This window comes from Tachysurus fulvidraco, chromosome 2, assembly GCF_022655615.1.
Source record: "Tachysurus fulvidraco isolate hzauxx_2018 chromosome 2, HZAU_PFXX_2.0, whole genome shotgun sequence".
NCBI lineage: Eukaryota > Metazoa > Chordata > Actinopteri > Siluriformes > Bagridae > Tachysurus > Tachysurus fulvidraco.
The window spans coordinates 36399398-36415621 of record NC_062519.1 but is presented as its reverse complement, the minus strand read 5'-3'; the positions used below and the strand labels follow the sequence as shown (position 1 = coordinate 36415621).

General features: G+C 38.7%; 1 protein-coding gene across 2 annotated transcripts; it reads left to right on the top strand.

Moving 5' to 3' along the window:
* Positions 1–2341: 2341 nt before the first annotated feature.
* Positions 2342–15470, top strand: notum1b (notum, palmitoleoyl-protein carboxylesterase b). Of its 2 annotated transcripts, XR_007138694.1 has the most exons (12): positions 2342–3199; positions 7163–7215; positions 7309–7404; positions 9526–9586; positions 10922–10980; positions 12200–12302; positions 13768–13959; positions 14036–14133; positions 14266–14413; positions 14874–14921; positions 15023–15393; positions 15434–15470. XR_007138694.1 is itself a non-coding variant. In XM_027163260.2 (11 exons), the coding sequence occupies exons 1-11, from the start codon at positions 2883–2885 to the stop codon at positions 15336–15338; spliced, it is 1491 nt and encodes a 496-aa protein (XP_027019061.1). In that variant the 5' UTR covers positions 2342–2882; the 3' UTR covers positions 15339–15425. The 2 variants fall into 2 exon arrangements, 1 of the variants encoding a protein (XP_027019061.1); XM_027163260.2 differs by lacking the exon at positions 15434–15470 and having other exon boundaries at positions 15023–15425.
* The last annotated feature ends 754 nt before the right edge of the window (positions 15471–16224 follow it).

The window sequence follows — 16224 nt, the reverse complement described above, 5'->3', positions numbered from 1 at the left end:
ACACACACACGCACACACAATCAACGGTATGGACTGCAATGGCCCACACCAAATACACACTCTTCCAACTTACATCCCTGTCTACAGCAGCATCATATCAAACTGTTTACATGATGTTTTGCACATTGTTTTTTGCTCTTTGCACATGCTGTCTCACATTTCAATCAATTGCTGTTTTGCACAAAGCTTTACAATATCTCAGGTAACTGCTGCTATAATACTGTGTTCATTCCAGTATTTCTCCGCACATTATATTGATTGAACATACAGTATGTACACTGGTCTGCACTGTTTTTTTGTATTGTCTTTTGTGTATTGTCTTGTATCTTTTGTTTGCACTGTATTTTGTCCTGCACTGGCTTTTCTGTCTTTTGTCCTGCACTATGTTTCCGTCTTTTTGTCTTGTCCTGCACTGTCTTTGTCTTTCTGTCTTTTGTCCTGCACTGTCTTTATGTCTTTTGTCCTGCACTGTCTTGGTCTTTCTGTCTTTTGTCCTGCACTGTCTTTCTGTCTTGTCCTGCACTGTCTTTGTCTTTTGTCCTGCACTGTCTTTGTCTCTCTGTCTTGTCCTGCACTGTCTTTGTCTTTCTTTCCTGCACTGTATTGTCCTTCACTGTCTTTATGTCGTGCCCTGCACTGTCTTTGTCTTTCTGTCTTTTGTCCTTCACTGTCTTTGTCTTTCTGTCTTCTGCACTGTCTTACTGTCTTGTCCTGCACTGTCTTTGTCTTTCTGTCTTTCTGTCTTGTCCTGCACTGTCTTTCTTTCTGTCTTTTGTCCTGCAATGTCTTTCTTCTACAGCAGGCCATACCATTTCCTAAAATTAACCTGTAAAAGATGTTTGTGAGCTAGCAAGTTTTGTGTTGTAAAGTTAACGGAGCAGTGTGATATAAAAAAAAACCCCAACTGTAATATAGATAGGACCCCAGCCCTGGAATAGCGACTGACCTACTGTGCGTACAAAAAAACACATTCCACTCTCCCAAGAAAAGTGAGGAAGTCTGTTATATAATGGTTTTAATGTTTAAACTGTTAAAACCTATAATAATAATAATAATAATAATAATAATAATAATAATAATAATAATAATAATAATAGAATTTAATATTATTCACACGGCCCGGTTTCTCTACACCTATCCGTTTGTGTTTATTGAAGGGCATTAAGGTGACAGACAGACTGGTTTTGCCCCCGGGGGGGAAATTGCTGCCGTCTGAATAAACAAACAGCGCCGGTCTTTATCCGTCCAAACGATCAGCGAGGAAATAAAACTTCAAACGCTCCCCTTCTCAGAGCGAGTGTTTGCCTCTGTACCTCTGAAGCAGAGGAAGTGCGCAGCAAAAGGGAAACGAGCTCTCGTTTGAACGTCGGCGTGGGTTTTCCAGTCAATTTAAAACGTCTCAGTTTGTTTTGATTTGTATGATTAGCCCTGCTGATTTGCAAACGCAGTTTCCACACATTTTCCCCCCAAACACTTCTTCCAGGTGTGACGCAATGTAGCCCGAGTGTAGTTATGACAAAAGATGATTAGAATTTAATTAATGTCCTTAAAGGAAAATGTGCGATTCATGTTTCATTTACAGTTTTGGTATACGCGACTATATAATGTAACTATATAATGCAACTATATATTTAATGCCATAACCTTATAACCTTCTACTTCTTGTTGCTTTACAACAGTGTCTGCATTTTTTTCAATGCCATAGAACTAGAACCATTTACTTGTACTTTTTAACAATGTTTACACATCTCTGCACTGCTATAGCCTTTATATTTATTTACTGTACATATGTTTATATATATTCCTATATATATTACATGCTGTTTCACATGTAGAACTTTCACGTTTTTGCCTTTTCCTCAGGGAAGCCTTTGCTCTCAAAAAAGTAACACACTAAACCTTTAGTATACATCTTCAACTTAGACTCACACAATGTGCATTTGAAACATTAAGTTTAAATAATTTGGACCCCAAATAATTTAAAGGAACACTGTATCCACATTTCCAGGTGAAAGATACATATTAAAGGTACAAATAATGTACCATTCGAGTTAGCATCTCTGTGACGAGGTACAGTTTCAGAATGAGAATGTTGTTAGTGTCTGGAGCCTTATTTTCATAGCAAAAACTTTCAAACATGAATTTTCAGAACCAAATTTAAAATGTAGTTTTTCTTTCTTATTTTCACATGAATGCAATAAATTATCCTGGTTAAGGTCATTTTAAATCATTTCGGAACCTGCATGTATCTTTAAAACAATAAAACGCAGTCTTTTCTTCATTTAAAACTAAAATGTGAAACCCATAGCAGCTCCCAGGTGGAGACATGATGCACTTTATTTAGCCCAGAATAAAGTATTTAATAATCCCATCTAATTCTAACGCCGACTAGCCACGCCTCCTCGACCAGCCCACTGCTCTGATTGGCTGAGAGTAGAGAGCCGGGCGAAATATTTGAATAAAATCTCCACCACGCTTCACGCGTGGAAATTATGAATCCTCAGCTGACATGGACGGTGCAAAGGGATGTGTTTCTGTCAAGTTCTTCAATTACAGCCCGCGAGATTAATCCAGCTTTTCATTTCTAACTTGACTCTGTTGTTGTTTAGGGTTTTCCATCTGTACTTGCACTTAAAGGCAATTTCACCAAGTGATGATTAATGATGTTTGAGATAAAATAATCATCAGAAATCTTTAAGGCATTATATATCATTACAACTTTGTCAAGAAGTCGCTTGTAAAAGGACAAACAAGTGGAATTTGGAAGAAAACACATGCATTGATTATAGGCTACATAGCTGCAGCGACCGCCAGCTGTCAATCATTGTCTTAACGAGCAAAGAACCTCTTGGAGTAAATCTTCATCTCGGTTCCTTTTGGAGATGGGAAGCCGGACGCCGGTGCTGTTAGCGGTGCTGGTGATGGTGCTGCTGCTTGTTCCTGAGAGGTGTGAAGGCAGAAAGGCACGCGGTGGCCGGACTCACACACGGCAGACCCAGCGGGACCGGACGGAGACCACAGAGAGCTTCCCTCTGGACCTTACAGCCGTGCAGGACGGCAACGTGGACACGTTCATGGAGCAGGTGAAGAACCTTGCTCAGTCCCTTTACCCGTGTTCGGCTCAAAAGCTGGAGGATGAGATGAAGTTACACTTTTTAGAGAACTCCTCGGTGACCTGCAACGACGGAACACCCGCCGGGTACGTTGTCCTGCTTATAAATAAACCTCCTCTAACGATCAGCCGTCCGCTATTGTCCTGAACGATTCGGTTCCTTTGAACGAGTCGTTTAAACCAAACGATTCACAAGCGCAAATAACTTCTCGATTTTTATTTATTTATTGATTGATTGATTGTGCAAACTAAATCAAATTAAAACAGGGACATCCGATGTTTTTAAGTCTTGTGATTTGTTTTATTTTTTGGCAAATGTAAATGTTGGGCTTGTAAAATAGTGTAATGTTCTACGTCAAAAAAAACGACCGCATGAAACCGTAATTGTGGAGATCCGAGTCATGGTGCTTTTTGTTTTGATCACAAGTGTTTTATTCCACCGCGCGATTCAAATGAATCACAACTCACTTAATGTGATTCACTCGAAAGAGTCAATTAGATCATTTAATCCCTAATGCTGCTCATAAGCACCAACCGTAACCAGGCGCACGTGCATGTTTGTGCATGGTTTTACTGAATGATACAGCATGCAAATAAAAGATTGTTTGTTTTTACTATAATGTACAGTCTAACACGTCACTGATCAAATTAATGTCTCACTCTATCTCTCTCATACACACACACACACACACGCACACACACACGTATATATATAACACTGGATCACAACATGTTTCCCTTTAAAACATTTTACTCTAGACACATATTCAAAAATTATTGTAATTCCATCTATATCCCTGTTTACAGCATGAGGAAATAGAATTCATACAAGTCAGGATAACGGCTGTGTATATAACATGAATACATGCTAGAGTTCCAGTAAACAACAGGATATCTGCAGGATAGTGCAAAAATACAGACAGCAGTGTAAATAAATAAACATGACAGCAAGAAGTATGTAAGAAACTGACCAAATGATATGAGCTTAAACAAGCCTAAGAATCATCACATGAGCATTTATAAGCATGTACGTCCAACATCTTTTAAAGCCTATTCCTTTTATTATTTTGTTATTGCATGAGGCCTAGACACTGACCGGCACTCAAATATGTAGTTGAAGGAAAAGGTTAAACATTTTATTATATTGCATACAGCAAAAAAAAAGTCAAGACTAATCAATTCTCCATTTTATGCATAAAAGTAGGGGGTGATTTCCATGCATCCCAGACAAACTTGTTTAATAAGCACCCTGCGATTGCTGAAAAGAAAATTGTCCATGCTTGTCTTAAACGTGCAGACGCCTGGCAGGCCGTCAAGAGAGGATCGCCGTGTTGCGGTCTGACTGGGAAACGTCAGCGCCAATTTGTGGCCTTACAAAAATAGAACATGTTCTCCCGCTCTGCGTTTAAAGCAACAGGTTGTACGTGTCTGTGGCACATGCTGCAGGTAATGGTGAGAGTGATGTCTGTGTGCAAGGCTCAAATACTGTGAAACTAAATCCTTATATATTCTCATGTATAAATGCTTTGTCTTTAGATTCACACATGTACATGCTCGCATTTTGGGAGCTTAGTCAAGATCTGAAGGGAAAAAAAAGTTGAGATTATTCTAAAAATGTATTTCAGGTAGAGGTAATCAGATTGAGTTGTTCAGGGAAGAAATCTGCTTAGCATATACAAGTGTCATTTTCAAATTGCTAAAAGTCTATAGTATTTCTCGCAGGTGAATGGCAGTTAGATGCACCTGACTTAGGGTATCACTGAGCAAGGAGTGGTGTGCGAGGTTTGTGTAAACTGGTAAATTGCACCACTTCTTGGGGAGCAGCTGTGTTTTCTGTTATTAGCCGAAATGTCGAAACTAATCTAGACCCGGGTCTACAACATAAGGCATTCTGCTTCCTTATATGTTAAAGCACAACAGTTTATTCAGCAAGGCCAGAGACACATCAAAGGGATTCCACGCCAAGAAACGCGGCACTCCAGATCCAGTGCTATCTGGCTGCCATACTGAATGTGTAACACACACACCCATACACAAATACAAACACATTTTTTCTGTCCATTTCTGCATTCATTTCCTTAAACACACACTCACACACACACACGCAGCTGTCTGCTGAGCATAATCAGTGATCAAAGACGGCTTTCTGGTGAATGCATGTGAGTGTGTGTGTGTGTGTGTGTGAGAGCACTGAAAGACAGAGCATGTATACATGAGGATATCTAAGGATGTAGGTTCACAGCGTTTGAACCTTGCACACAGACGGTCACTTTCTCCCACCCTCCTCCCTCGCCTTTCACTCCCTCCATCCATCTCCATCTCTCTCATCCCCAAGATGAAACGATTCACAACTCTCTCATCTTTGGCGCAATGTGTGTCTGATGGCTTTATTCTGGTGGGTTTTCCGCTTCTGCTTGATCTCTGTGATAAAGCAGTTGAAAGGGAGGACGAAAGAGAGCGAGAGAACACTGAGTGAGTGAACAAGTGTGGTTCCTTAGCAGCTGTCGGGCACTGAGGCGGACTTTCCCCAGCTTTAACACAGAACACATGGGCTCGCCCTTTAATAGAGACAATAAGAGATATGCTATGGTTGTTTGTGTACTTGGGTCAACAAGAAAACATGTCTCCTCATTTTTGTCACACACTTGGACACAGCAGGTAACTGGGGTCTTTTTAAAAGCCTAAGATCAGTCATTCAATCTCTTATTCCTTAATCGTGAAGTCAGTAAGGAAGAACATATACCAATATACGATAACTTTTTATTGAAGTGGTGATCGATTTTAGACATAAATCAATAATATCAACGAACGTGTCATGGCATCACACAGACATGGCAATAATATGTTCCCACAACCTAGTAGTAAACAGTAGCTGGACTCCATCTGCAATTCATACCAAAATACAACAACAACCTTTAGATCCCTCAAAATGTTCTGTTCTTTAAATAGTATTTTGATTAGTGTTGCGACACCCAGGCATTGCTGTTCATTGCATTCAAACAGCCAATGCATGTGTTTATTACCCAAACAAAATGGCTCACTCAAAGCCCTGCCATGTCTTTTTAAAATGTCTTCTTTTTCCAGGAAGAATGAATGAAGTCTGATGGACAATTGAGCTGTTGTGTAATTAGCTGTTGTGAAGCCACAACACGTAGTCCAGAAATTCAATAATTATAAATAGTTTTCAGAGAGCTTTGAAACGGGCTCCAAATAAAACGAGGAGAGGGAGAGCGAGGGCTTTATGCGTAAAATCAAACCCAAATGTTTCAATTTGCTGATCAAAGGCGAAGGTTAGAGCACAGAGCTTTTTTGGAGAGTAATATGATGCAAGCTGGCGGACTTTGGTGCCGACAAGATGCAGCGCTGTCCAGACTCAGGAAGGCTTGTGGGGAAATAATCAAATATTATGGCCCTGCTATAAAGTTCTCTTTCTGGAACTATGAAGAAATGATATTCAGCATGCAGTGTGATCATCAAAATAGGTGGTCTAAACACTTTAACTGATGAGGATAAACTTTGATTTCTATCAGCCTCTGAAGAAAAGGGCTGTTGTTGGTGCTGTGAGATCAGTTGGCCTGGAGATCAAACCTAGTCTGGTGGATATGATGCTCTTGGTCTTATTTGCCAAAAGTGTTCTGATGATTAAAGACCTGCGTCAAACAGGCCTGGTTTTTCACTTCAGAATTAGGTAGATCTTACATAAGAGACCTTTTTATTGGGGGAACTGACTGGGGAGATCTACAGTGATTTCACATGTGAGGTTAAAAAGAATTAGAATTTAAGATGTCAGGATCCAGGGTGGAACAAGAGAAAATCTTTAAAGATGTGCATAGGTAGAAATCTGGGTTTGAGGGACCACATTTTTCCTCTTCCCTCTGAATCAGAGAGTGATCCAAACAACCACGGGTGTCTGATCACACATGTACTGTATGATATGCTTCAAGTGTAACACCACACCAATTGGTAGCTTTTGTGGGTCTGGGAGCACAAAGAAATTTAACGTGGTTTAATGACAACTTGGTTCCTGATTAGTTTCTCAATTGATTGCAGGTACTACATGAAGGAGTCACGGGGAAGCAGAAGATGGTTGCTGTTCCTGGAAGGTCAGTGTACATGTTAATGAAACTTTTAGTTCAGCAATGTTATTACAGTCTCTGCTTTACTTTAAATGATGCATTTGTTTGAATGTTCTCAAGGGGGGTGGTACTGCTTCAACAAACAAAACTGTGACACCAGGTACGACACCATGAGGAGGCTGATGAGCTCTACAAGGTGGCCTCAGACACGCACAGGTGAGCTCAGCTGCTTCGTTGTTGTTGTTTTATCATTTAATTCAACTATAGTATCTACCATTTTTGGGTCAGCATATTTTATTGTCATTTGAATGTTTGTGGGATTTTGCTGTTCTTTTGACAAATATGTAAAAGTAAAGATAATAGATTTAGAAATGAGGCAAGATCCAATTTCAGCACAGACCTATGCAGGTGAACAGTATTGCACAAGAGCTCAGTGGAGTTTCTCTGACAGTCTGGGGATTAGAACTTATAACCTCAGGTTTCAAGCACTAACCTTAACTGCTGAGACTGGTAGACCATTTAATGAGACACTACTTAAGGAAACCCTTGCCTTAAACATAAATCACACTTATTTCACACATTATGTTTTTCCATGTGTGTTTAACTGGGCATGTGATGGTACAGTTCCACATGTTATGCCCTGAAATTGCTGAATGCAAGTAAATACTTGTCATATCATCTGAATAAAACCACATGAAGATAAGAGTTGTTAAATTTGGTAAACAAAAATGAACACTTTAAAAAGTCTGTGCAAATAAATTAATATATGCATAAATGAGGAAAACCTACAACAGAAAGAAAATGACTTGAAATATATGAAGCATAAGTTAATACATATGCAACATGTGAACATGTATGAAATACATTATGTGAAGTGTCTTCTATATAAAAGTAATGTGTGAATGTCATGTGATGTGATGTTTTCTGTAAGAGAATTGTTTAAAGGGAGTCAAATTCAGACTTTGGAAATGTATCCTGTATAGGAATGAAGATCAGGAGTGGATACTGGGGAAAGTCTTGGCTCTAATACCTGGCTACTATCCATTTTCAAGCAGGGAAAATCCTAAACTGCCATATGTTCAGTTGTTCAGTTGAATTCCGTTAACAGACACAAAAGCTGCTTGCAGATTGCGATCCCTAATGAACAAGGTTGAGGTGATTGCCGCAAACTCTCTGGGACAATATGTGGACAAAATTCCACAAAAATCAAAAAAGACTATGATGCTCCTATAAGGGTGTTTCTGTAGGAGAATCACAGTCTTTGAGTTACAGCAGCAGTGCTTGGGTACTAAAGGTATCCACCTGAAGGAAGGGTTAGTCTCGGGCACAAACCATCTTCAACAGCTGAAAATAAGTGCAGGCGTAGAGCACCAGCAGAAATCTGGCAGGTCCAGAGATGGTGGACAGATGTCCTCTGCTGTGCAGGTTAGGAACTATGCTTCAAGATGGATGTGATGTGTGTGGGTTTTAAAAAAATTTTTTATAGAGACTTTGACAAGCCCCCACTAACTGGCCCCATGTCCTCCATTCAAACCTCATATGCTTTGAGTTTCCTTTGAAGAACTACAGGGTTGAGATTTGAAAGGAAGATTTCAACAAAACACTGAAAGGAAAAAGCAAAGTGGATTAATTGCCTAACATTTGTGCAAATTGCATTTCTTTATTATACATCTTTTTAAAGTTTTATGATGATTACAGGTTTAGAAAAACACATGGGGGTGGGGGGAATTACTCAGCACCGTTGATGCTGGATACATCAGAACAGAAGCTCTGTTTCTCCTGTTATGCTCCTGACTTTTGCTTATGAGTCACTTTAGAGGGAAGCTACATTTTTCTGCACTTGTTAATCAGGTTGAGTAATATTCTGTTGGTTGAGGTTAAAGCATCACTGCTCTGATTCATCATCCTGCTCTCTGTTGTAAGGGGCTGTTATTTGGTTGAAAGAAAAATAAAAACAAGACTACAAAGAAAGCTATTTTATCTGGTTCTTATTCGAATAAAAGAATAAAAGATGCCAAGCCATGTACTCGCACATTCTGTTTCCCTCACATGCCCACAGAGTTATGCCTTCCTGTTGGTGCCCGGTTTGGTTAAACAGGGACATTGATCTGCGAATTTGAAATGGTGCTCTTCTTAAAAATGATGCAGTTTCTGTTCCTATTTTTATATTCATTTTTTCTTTATATATGTATGGTAGTTCTTTGTGTAAGAGGAAAATTTAAGTGTTTAGTCCAGTTTACAGCTTTAAGATCGGTGTCGGTGCAGGATGGTAACAGCTCTGCTCTTTAATCTGTTGCCCATGCATTAATAGTGATATATTTTGTATGTGTGTTTCAGGTACAGGGATTCTGTCTCCTCAGCCAGAGGAAAATCCACATTGGTGGAATGCAAACACAGTGTAAGTACCCTAGACCAGGACTCTCTATACACACCCTGAAACCTTTCCAGACTCTGAATGAGAGCTCTCATTAATGCAGCCTGCTTGCATTGCCAACCACCACTGCTGTGTGTTTAAACGGATATGGAGCCAAACACACACACACACACACACACACACACACACACACACACACACACACACACACACACACACACTATTCTTTAATACAGCATAGGCCACCCAAAGTCTATAGGATAAGTTATACTAGTGTGTGTGTGTCAGTTTATTTGCATATCTGATCATGGGCAAGAATTTTGTATTGCGTAAGTAGAAATAAGCAAAGTTGCACATGCACAAATCTGCTGAGCTTATTTACTAATAGGGTCTGCAAAGAATTATGTCCACTTCTATGTTTGCCTTCAAGGTGCATTTAAAAAAAAAAAAAAAAAAAAAAAAAAAAAAAGTTTAAGATTAGATTGAGCCCACTCTCATTTCCCACCTACAGTATGTACACAAATCTTAGTCCACTGATGGTGGTTCAACTAGAGTTAGCATTAGCATGAGAACACTTGTCATACATACCAATTCAACTGCTCAAAAGCTATGTTATAACTCACAAAATGATTCCATACATTTCATACTGGTTTATGAAAAAAGTCCTTTTTTATGGCATGAGTCTTACACGCTTTAACCCTCAGGAGTTCCTCTGGATTTGGTCTCATTTCAGTTACTTACAATGAGAAAAGTCTCAGTATACTGTTTTCATCACAAATTGTGAGCAACATGTATGTAAACACTTGTATTAGCATCATTAGCATTGTTAACAAAGTTAGCTAAGCACTAGCAGCCATTCAGCTGCTCAAAAATCCAAGATATAACGTTGTAAACATAAAAAATGAGCCCCTTATTATGACTTGTTATATGATTGTATTAAAATGACATCAGCAAAGTTGCTTATAAGATATTTGATGCCACTAGCATTTAGAGGCTGTGAAAAGGTTTTCATTTACGGTGACCTTTAAACAGAACATACGTTCTTAGTTTGTTTTTTGCTGTATTTTTAGTTTCCTGATTCATCTAGCAGCCTTTAAGCAAAGTTATGTAGCTAGGTTTTAGGTTTCATTTGAAACAAAACAAATTTGCATATTGTTTTCTACCCCAACTTTGCACATGACTGCAACCACAGTGGAGCAAGTCCACTATATCCCTGCCCTAATTTGCATAAATAAACAGTCGATATATTTTCAAGTAATTAACAAAGAATCATGGTCTTATTAGCATTAACATTATTTAGAATCATAGTAAATCAGGGTTTAGGGGTATAAACAATATCCTGTATGTTGTGTATTGCAGATTTATCCCTTACTGCTCCAGTGACGTGTGGAGTGGAGCCTCACCAAAAACTGACCAAAGTGAGTGATCTATCTTTAAGCAGCTGTATTTGTTCATCATCACTTGACTGTGTGGCTCCTAATTTGCAAGTGCAATAATTACTAAAATAATTATCAAGAGGAATGGATTGAGATTTCATTGCGAGCTGGCTGACAGAAAATACAGCAAATGTCAAATGATTTTTGTTGCCTCATATGGATCTTTTACCTCACACATGTTGGCCACTTAGACATACTGTAGAAACTCTCGAACTGCAAATAATTTTGAATCTGCTACTAATAAATTTTGTTAGAGATTTGTTTGATTCTGGTAATAATACGATCTTGTCTCATCATGCACATACTGACGCATTAGTAGACATTAAAGGTTTGTTCTGATTTGCTGAGTCTTGTGCATTTCATTTGTATTTGAGTGAAGTGACATTTGTATTGCAAGAAAAAATCATAAAATAGAAGACCATCTGAATGACCCCGGATGAAACGCAGGGAAAGAAACAAATTAAGCCAAATCAAGTCAACTTTACAGTATGTTGCAGCATTTAATTCAAATTTAGCTGCTTCAGAAAGAAGACTTTTTTTCTGATGATCTTACTCTTGTTATATAAAATAGGAAAATGAATATCGAATCTAGACAAGACAAGAATTAGTATTAAAGACTAAGATTTCAAAAAAGTACTACTACTGGTTTTATGTTGAGGGAATTAGAAGCTCTCAACGATTTAGGGAATTAAATCCATATATAGTTTGCTCTGTAAGCATCTGGTAAGATTTCTTCTAAGAATTGAAATCAAGCCAAGGCCTTTTGAGTGCAAGTCGATGGACAATATAGTACCAGGCCACTGATTGGTCTGATGACAGGAATAGCAATTTGTAACCAATACAGCATTTAAACAGGACTGCATGGCAGTTGCATGGATTAATGGCATCTTTAAATGAGAGCACTTAACTTTATCTAATTAGCTTAAATAGTAGAAGCTAATGGTTTATCTTTTTTTTTTTTTTTTTAACCTTATTCAAAATGTAGATCAGATGTAATTATGCTATTATTGCTAGGTGTGACTGAGAGTTAGGAGTGTTTTGGTGTCTCTTAATCTCAACTATTATGTTTTATCTGAATTTAACAGGCAGAAAATAAGCAATTCACCTTAATTACACCACTGCATTCCTTTTGTTTGTGCATGACAGCCGAGCCGTACAGGTATGCGTTTAAGACCCTCTTCTGTTCTTTCTGCACATTTAGATGATTATGCATTCATGGGATCTCTGATCATTCAGGAGGTTGTAAAGGAACTCCTGACAAAAGGGCTGGATAATGCAAAAGTCCTCCTGCTGGCTGGAAGCAGGTCAGTACACTGTGTGTTGGGTGTATGGGTGCTTGCCTACTTTTTCTTTTCTTTTCTGCTCCCCTCCCACCCAATCCAGTTCTCCAGCTTGTCTATCATTTTGTTCCCTCACACCACTTAACACACCTGTACCAAGATATAAAAATGAACACAATACTTGCTTCAGGTGTTTTAGAAGCGGCGAGAAAGCAAAAATATAAACCACCTTGTTTATGAAGACAGATTGTTTTCTTTAAAGTTTAATTAATTGTAAAAAATCAAGCCACAAAAACGTATTCATCAAGCTCATCTTTGGAGTATGTATAGGATCAAACTTTTTTTATTTGTCTGTCTTATTTGTAGAGTGTGTATATTGGCACCTGAAATTTTAACCAAGCTGAAAATGTGCAGTTAAATATTATAAAAATCAATGTTGTCAATGATTAGAAAAAGGAACTAGTTAAGTAGTAAAGTAATGACTATAAAAATCATTAAATCATTTTGAAATAAATCACGGTAATCTTCACTGTTGTACATTTTCTTATCACTTTTTAAATATGAACAAACGTACGTTCATTAGGATATACAGAACGCTTTCCTTTTGTTAGCCCACAGCTTTAAACATTTAAAATATAAAATATGATTTTTGATTTAAATTGGACGTATATTTGAATAAACTGGGGATTAGCGTGTTCCAATGCAGCTGAAATGCATTTAAGCATTTGTGTACAATTTAACACTCATTTTGATGTTGTATGACAGTTTAATTAATGAAACACAGATTTGTTCATCGCTCATTTCTCAAATATGCTTGTTTCTAAGTAATGTTCATTATCTTTGAATTGTTGTGTAAATGCCAGTACCGAACACTCGAAACAAAACCACTGACCCAAACATCTGTGCATAAAATAATAATCACATGGTGAACTTAAACCAAAAGCCAATTCCATGTCAATGATGTAAAACAAACCTAAAACAAAATTAAAGGTGATTTTGACAGCCATTTCCTATCGTCTTGAGTTCAGGAAAGTGTACCTGTACCTCATTACAGATGCTGTGCTATGATCTTAAAGGAGTGGTTTGTTTTTGTACACCCTCATGCAGCTTCATGATTCCATGGAGAGAGAAGAAACATGAGATGGAGGGGAGACAGAGAAAGCTACTAAAATCACTCTATTCATCAAAAAAAACTCTTCACCTGAATACTTTCATGACAAAATAACCCGAACATATTGGTCTTAATGCAAATACGATTTTAAGTGTTTTGTTTTCTCCACATTAATAAAAAAACTGACCTAAGAACAAATATTTTTATACATTTTTTTCCTTAATGCATATAAATATATAGTGTGATAAGCATACATCTATCCATCTATCCACTGTATATGCACTTAAGGAATTATAATAACTTATAATATCTGACACAATTTATGTGCAAAATGTCACAACTAAACTGTGTGTGTGTGTGTGTGTGTGCACTCATCAGTGCTGGGGGCACAGGTGTTCTGCTGAACGTTGACCGTGTGGCTGAGCTCCTGAAGAGTCTGGGGCACAACTCCATTCAGGTCCGAGGGCTTGCAGACTCGGGATGGTTTCTGGACAACAAGCAGTATCGCTGCACGGATTGTGTGGATACCCTCGGCTGTGCCCCAACCGAGGCAATAAAAAGAGGCATCAGGTGAGGAGAAAGCAAGAGAGAAATCAGGCAGTCAGTCAGGAAAGTAGAATGTCTCATGGTGTTCTCTGTGCTGTAGGTACTGGGGCAGTGTTGTACCTGACCGCTGCAGACTGGCTCACACTGGAGAAGAATGGAACTGCTTCTTTGGCTATAAAGTCTACCCTACCCTGAAAAGTAAGCTACTTGACTTGACTTAACTTGGCTTGAAGAGAGAAATGCTGCCCTCTAGTGGTTTTTATATTCAAGACGAAAACTTGGGGCACTCGCATTATATCCTTTCTCTCTGTCTCTCTCTCTCTTTCTCAGGTCCAGTGTTTGTGGTGCAGTGGTTGTTTGACGAGGCTCAGCTGACAGTTGATAACATTCACCTCACAGGGCAGCCGGTGCAGCAAGGCCAGTGGCGTTATATCCAGAACCTGGGCATTGAGCTCAGAAACACTCTCAAAGATGTTCCGTAAGTATTTCAAAAGTGAAAACCGGTCAAGTGATAAAGACGATAGATTTAGAGGTCTAGACACTGAAAAACTACTTTCACACCAATAGAACAGAATAGCAGAGATGACAAATTTGGAAAAATCCAGATTTTTTTTGTGTAAGAATATATAAATAATGAAGAAGAAAAAAAAGCCCTGACATAACTGGACATGAAATTGGTGTTGCATAGCTTGCATTTACATAATAGAAAATAATCAGCTCTTATATGCAATAGTGTTATTTATGGAAATTCAGACCAACATAAATGTTGTATTAATCTAAGCAAAATATTATTACCTGTTTTTAAAAAAAAAAGTTTTTATCTCTGACCGAGGTTAATTTACAAATGCATTTACAAAGTAAAGAATATATGTTCTGGATTTATCGAACAAACTAATACGTGATCGAATCTGATGTGTGTGTTTGTTTGTCACCGATAGGGCCATGTTCGCACCTGCATGTTTATCACACGAGATTATCACGAGAAAGTGAGTATTATGCATTTGTTTTGTCCTTCTCTTTCTGGTATTGCTGATGTTATTCTCCAACTTCTCCAACTCCAATTCTGTACATGTTGCGCCGTCTCTAGTTACTGGATGGACGTGCATGTGAAAGGCACGTCTTTGCCTCGTGCTCTGCAGTGCTGGGACCGCAGCCTCCAGAACAGCCTCCGTAACAACAGCAGCCATCGTTCTCCGCCCCGTGCATGCCCACTGCATCTGATTGACAGCTGCCCGTGGCCTCACTGCAACCCGACGTGCCCTACGATCCGAGATCAGATGACGGGACAGGAAATGAGCGTCATCCAGTTCCTCACTCATATGGGCTTCGACGTGCAGCGCATGGCACAACAGCAGGGCATGGAAGCTAGCACGCTACTGGGCATGCTCAACAATGGCAACTGATCTACGTGCACAGAAGTGGAATGAAACGATACACACACACACACACACACACACACACACACACACACACACACACACACACACACACACACACTCAACCAGTGTATTAAAGCAGCACAATGCTAATCTGAACTGAAGGGTCAGTTGTAAATGAAAGATATTCGCAGTCCCTTTACAAGGATGTGGATTCATTATAAAGTAAGATGCAATTTAAAGCCTTAAGCAACTATAGAGCATGTGTGATTACAAGACAAAACAGTATTGACGAAAACTGAGAAAAAGTACAATAATAAACCCTGTAACTCATTTATAGTAGACATCTAAGGACGGTCAATAAATGTCCAACTGAATCAACAACTCTTGGATTCTGAGTAGAGAACTTTTTGTCTATCGTAATCACACAAACTCTACATTACGGTTGATTGTGATCAGGATAAGAGGGATCTTTATTCTTTTTTCCTTTCTTTGTATTTCTTTTCTGAGGATATACAGAGTCTGTTTTTTAACCGAGGATGCAAAATCCCCACTGAAACATATATATTTGCATAGCTAAAATGTTTAATGATAATGGGACGGGTAACACTCCAGCTCTCCAGACCTCACTGTTTCGAAGCCATGTGGAGGTAGTTTCACTGTAATGATAAGCTTTTTTTTTTTTTAAATAATAAAAATGCCCCACTGGTGCCTAATGCGAACTGCAGCAAGGGGTCTTTTCAAGCTGTCAAGCTCATGAACAGGGTTTTTTGTTGTTGTTTTTTGGACGTTGACTCTTTGGTTTTGGCTTTTGACATGTACAGCAGGACCATGGCAGCATAAGACAAGGTGGACTGTTCAACAAAGAAGCCCTGTGGTGCTAAACGAACATTTTAATTAGGTTCAATCATTA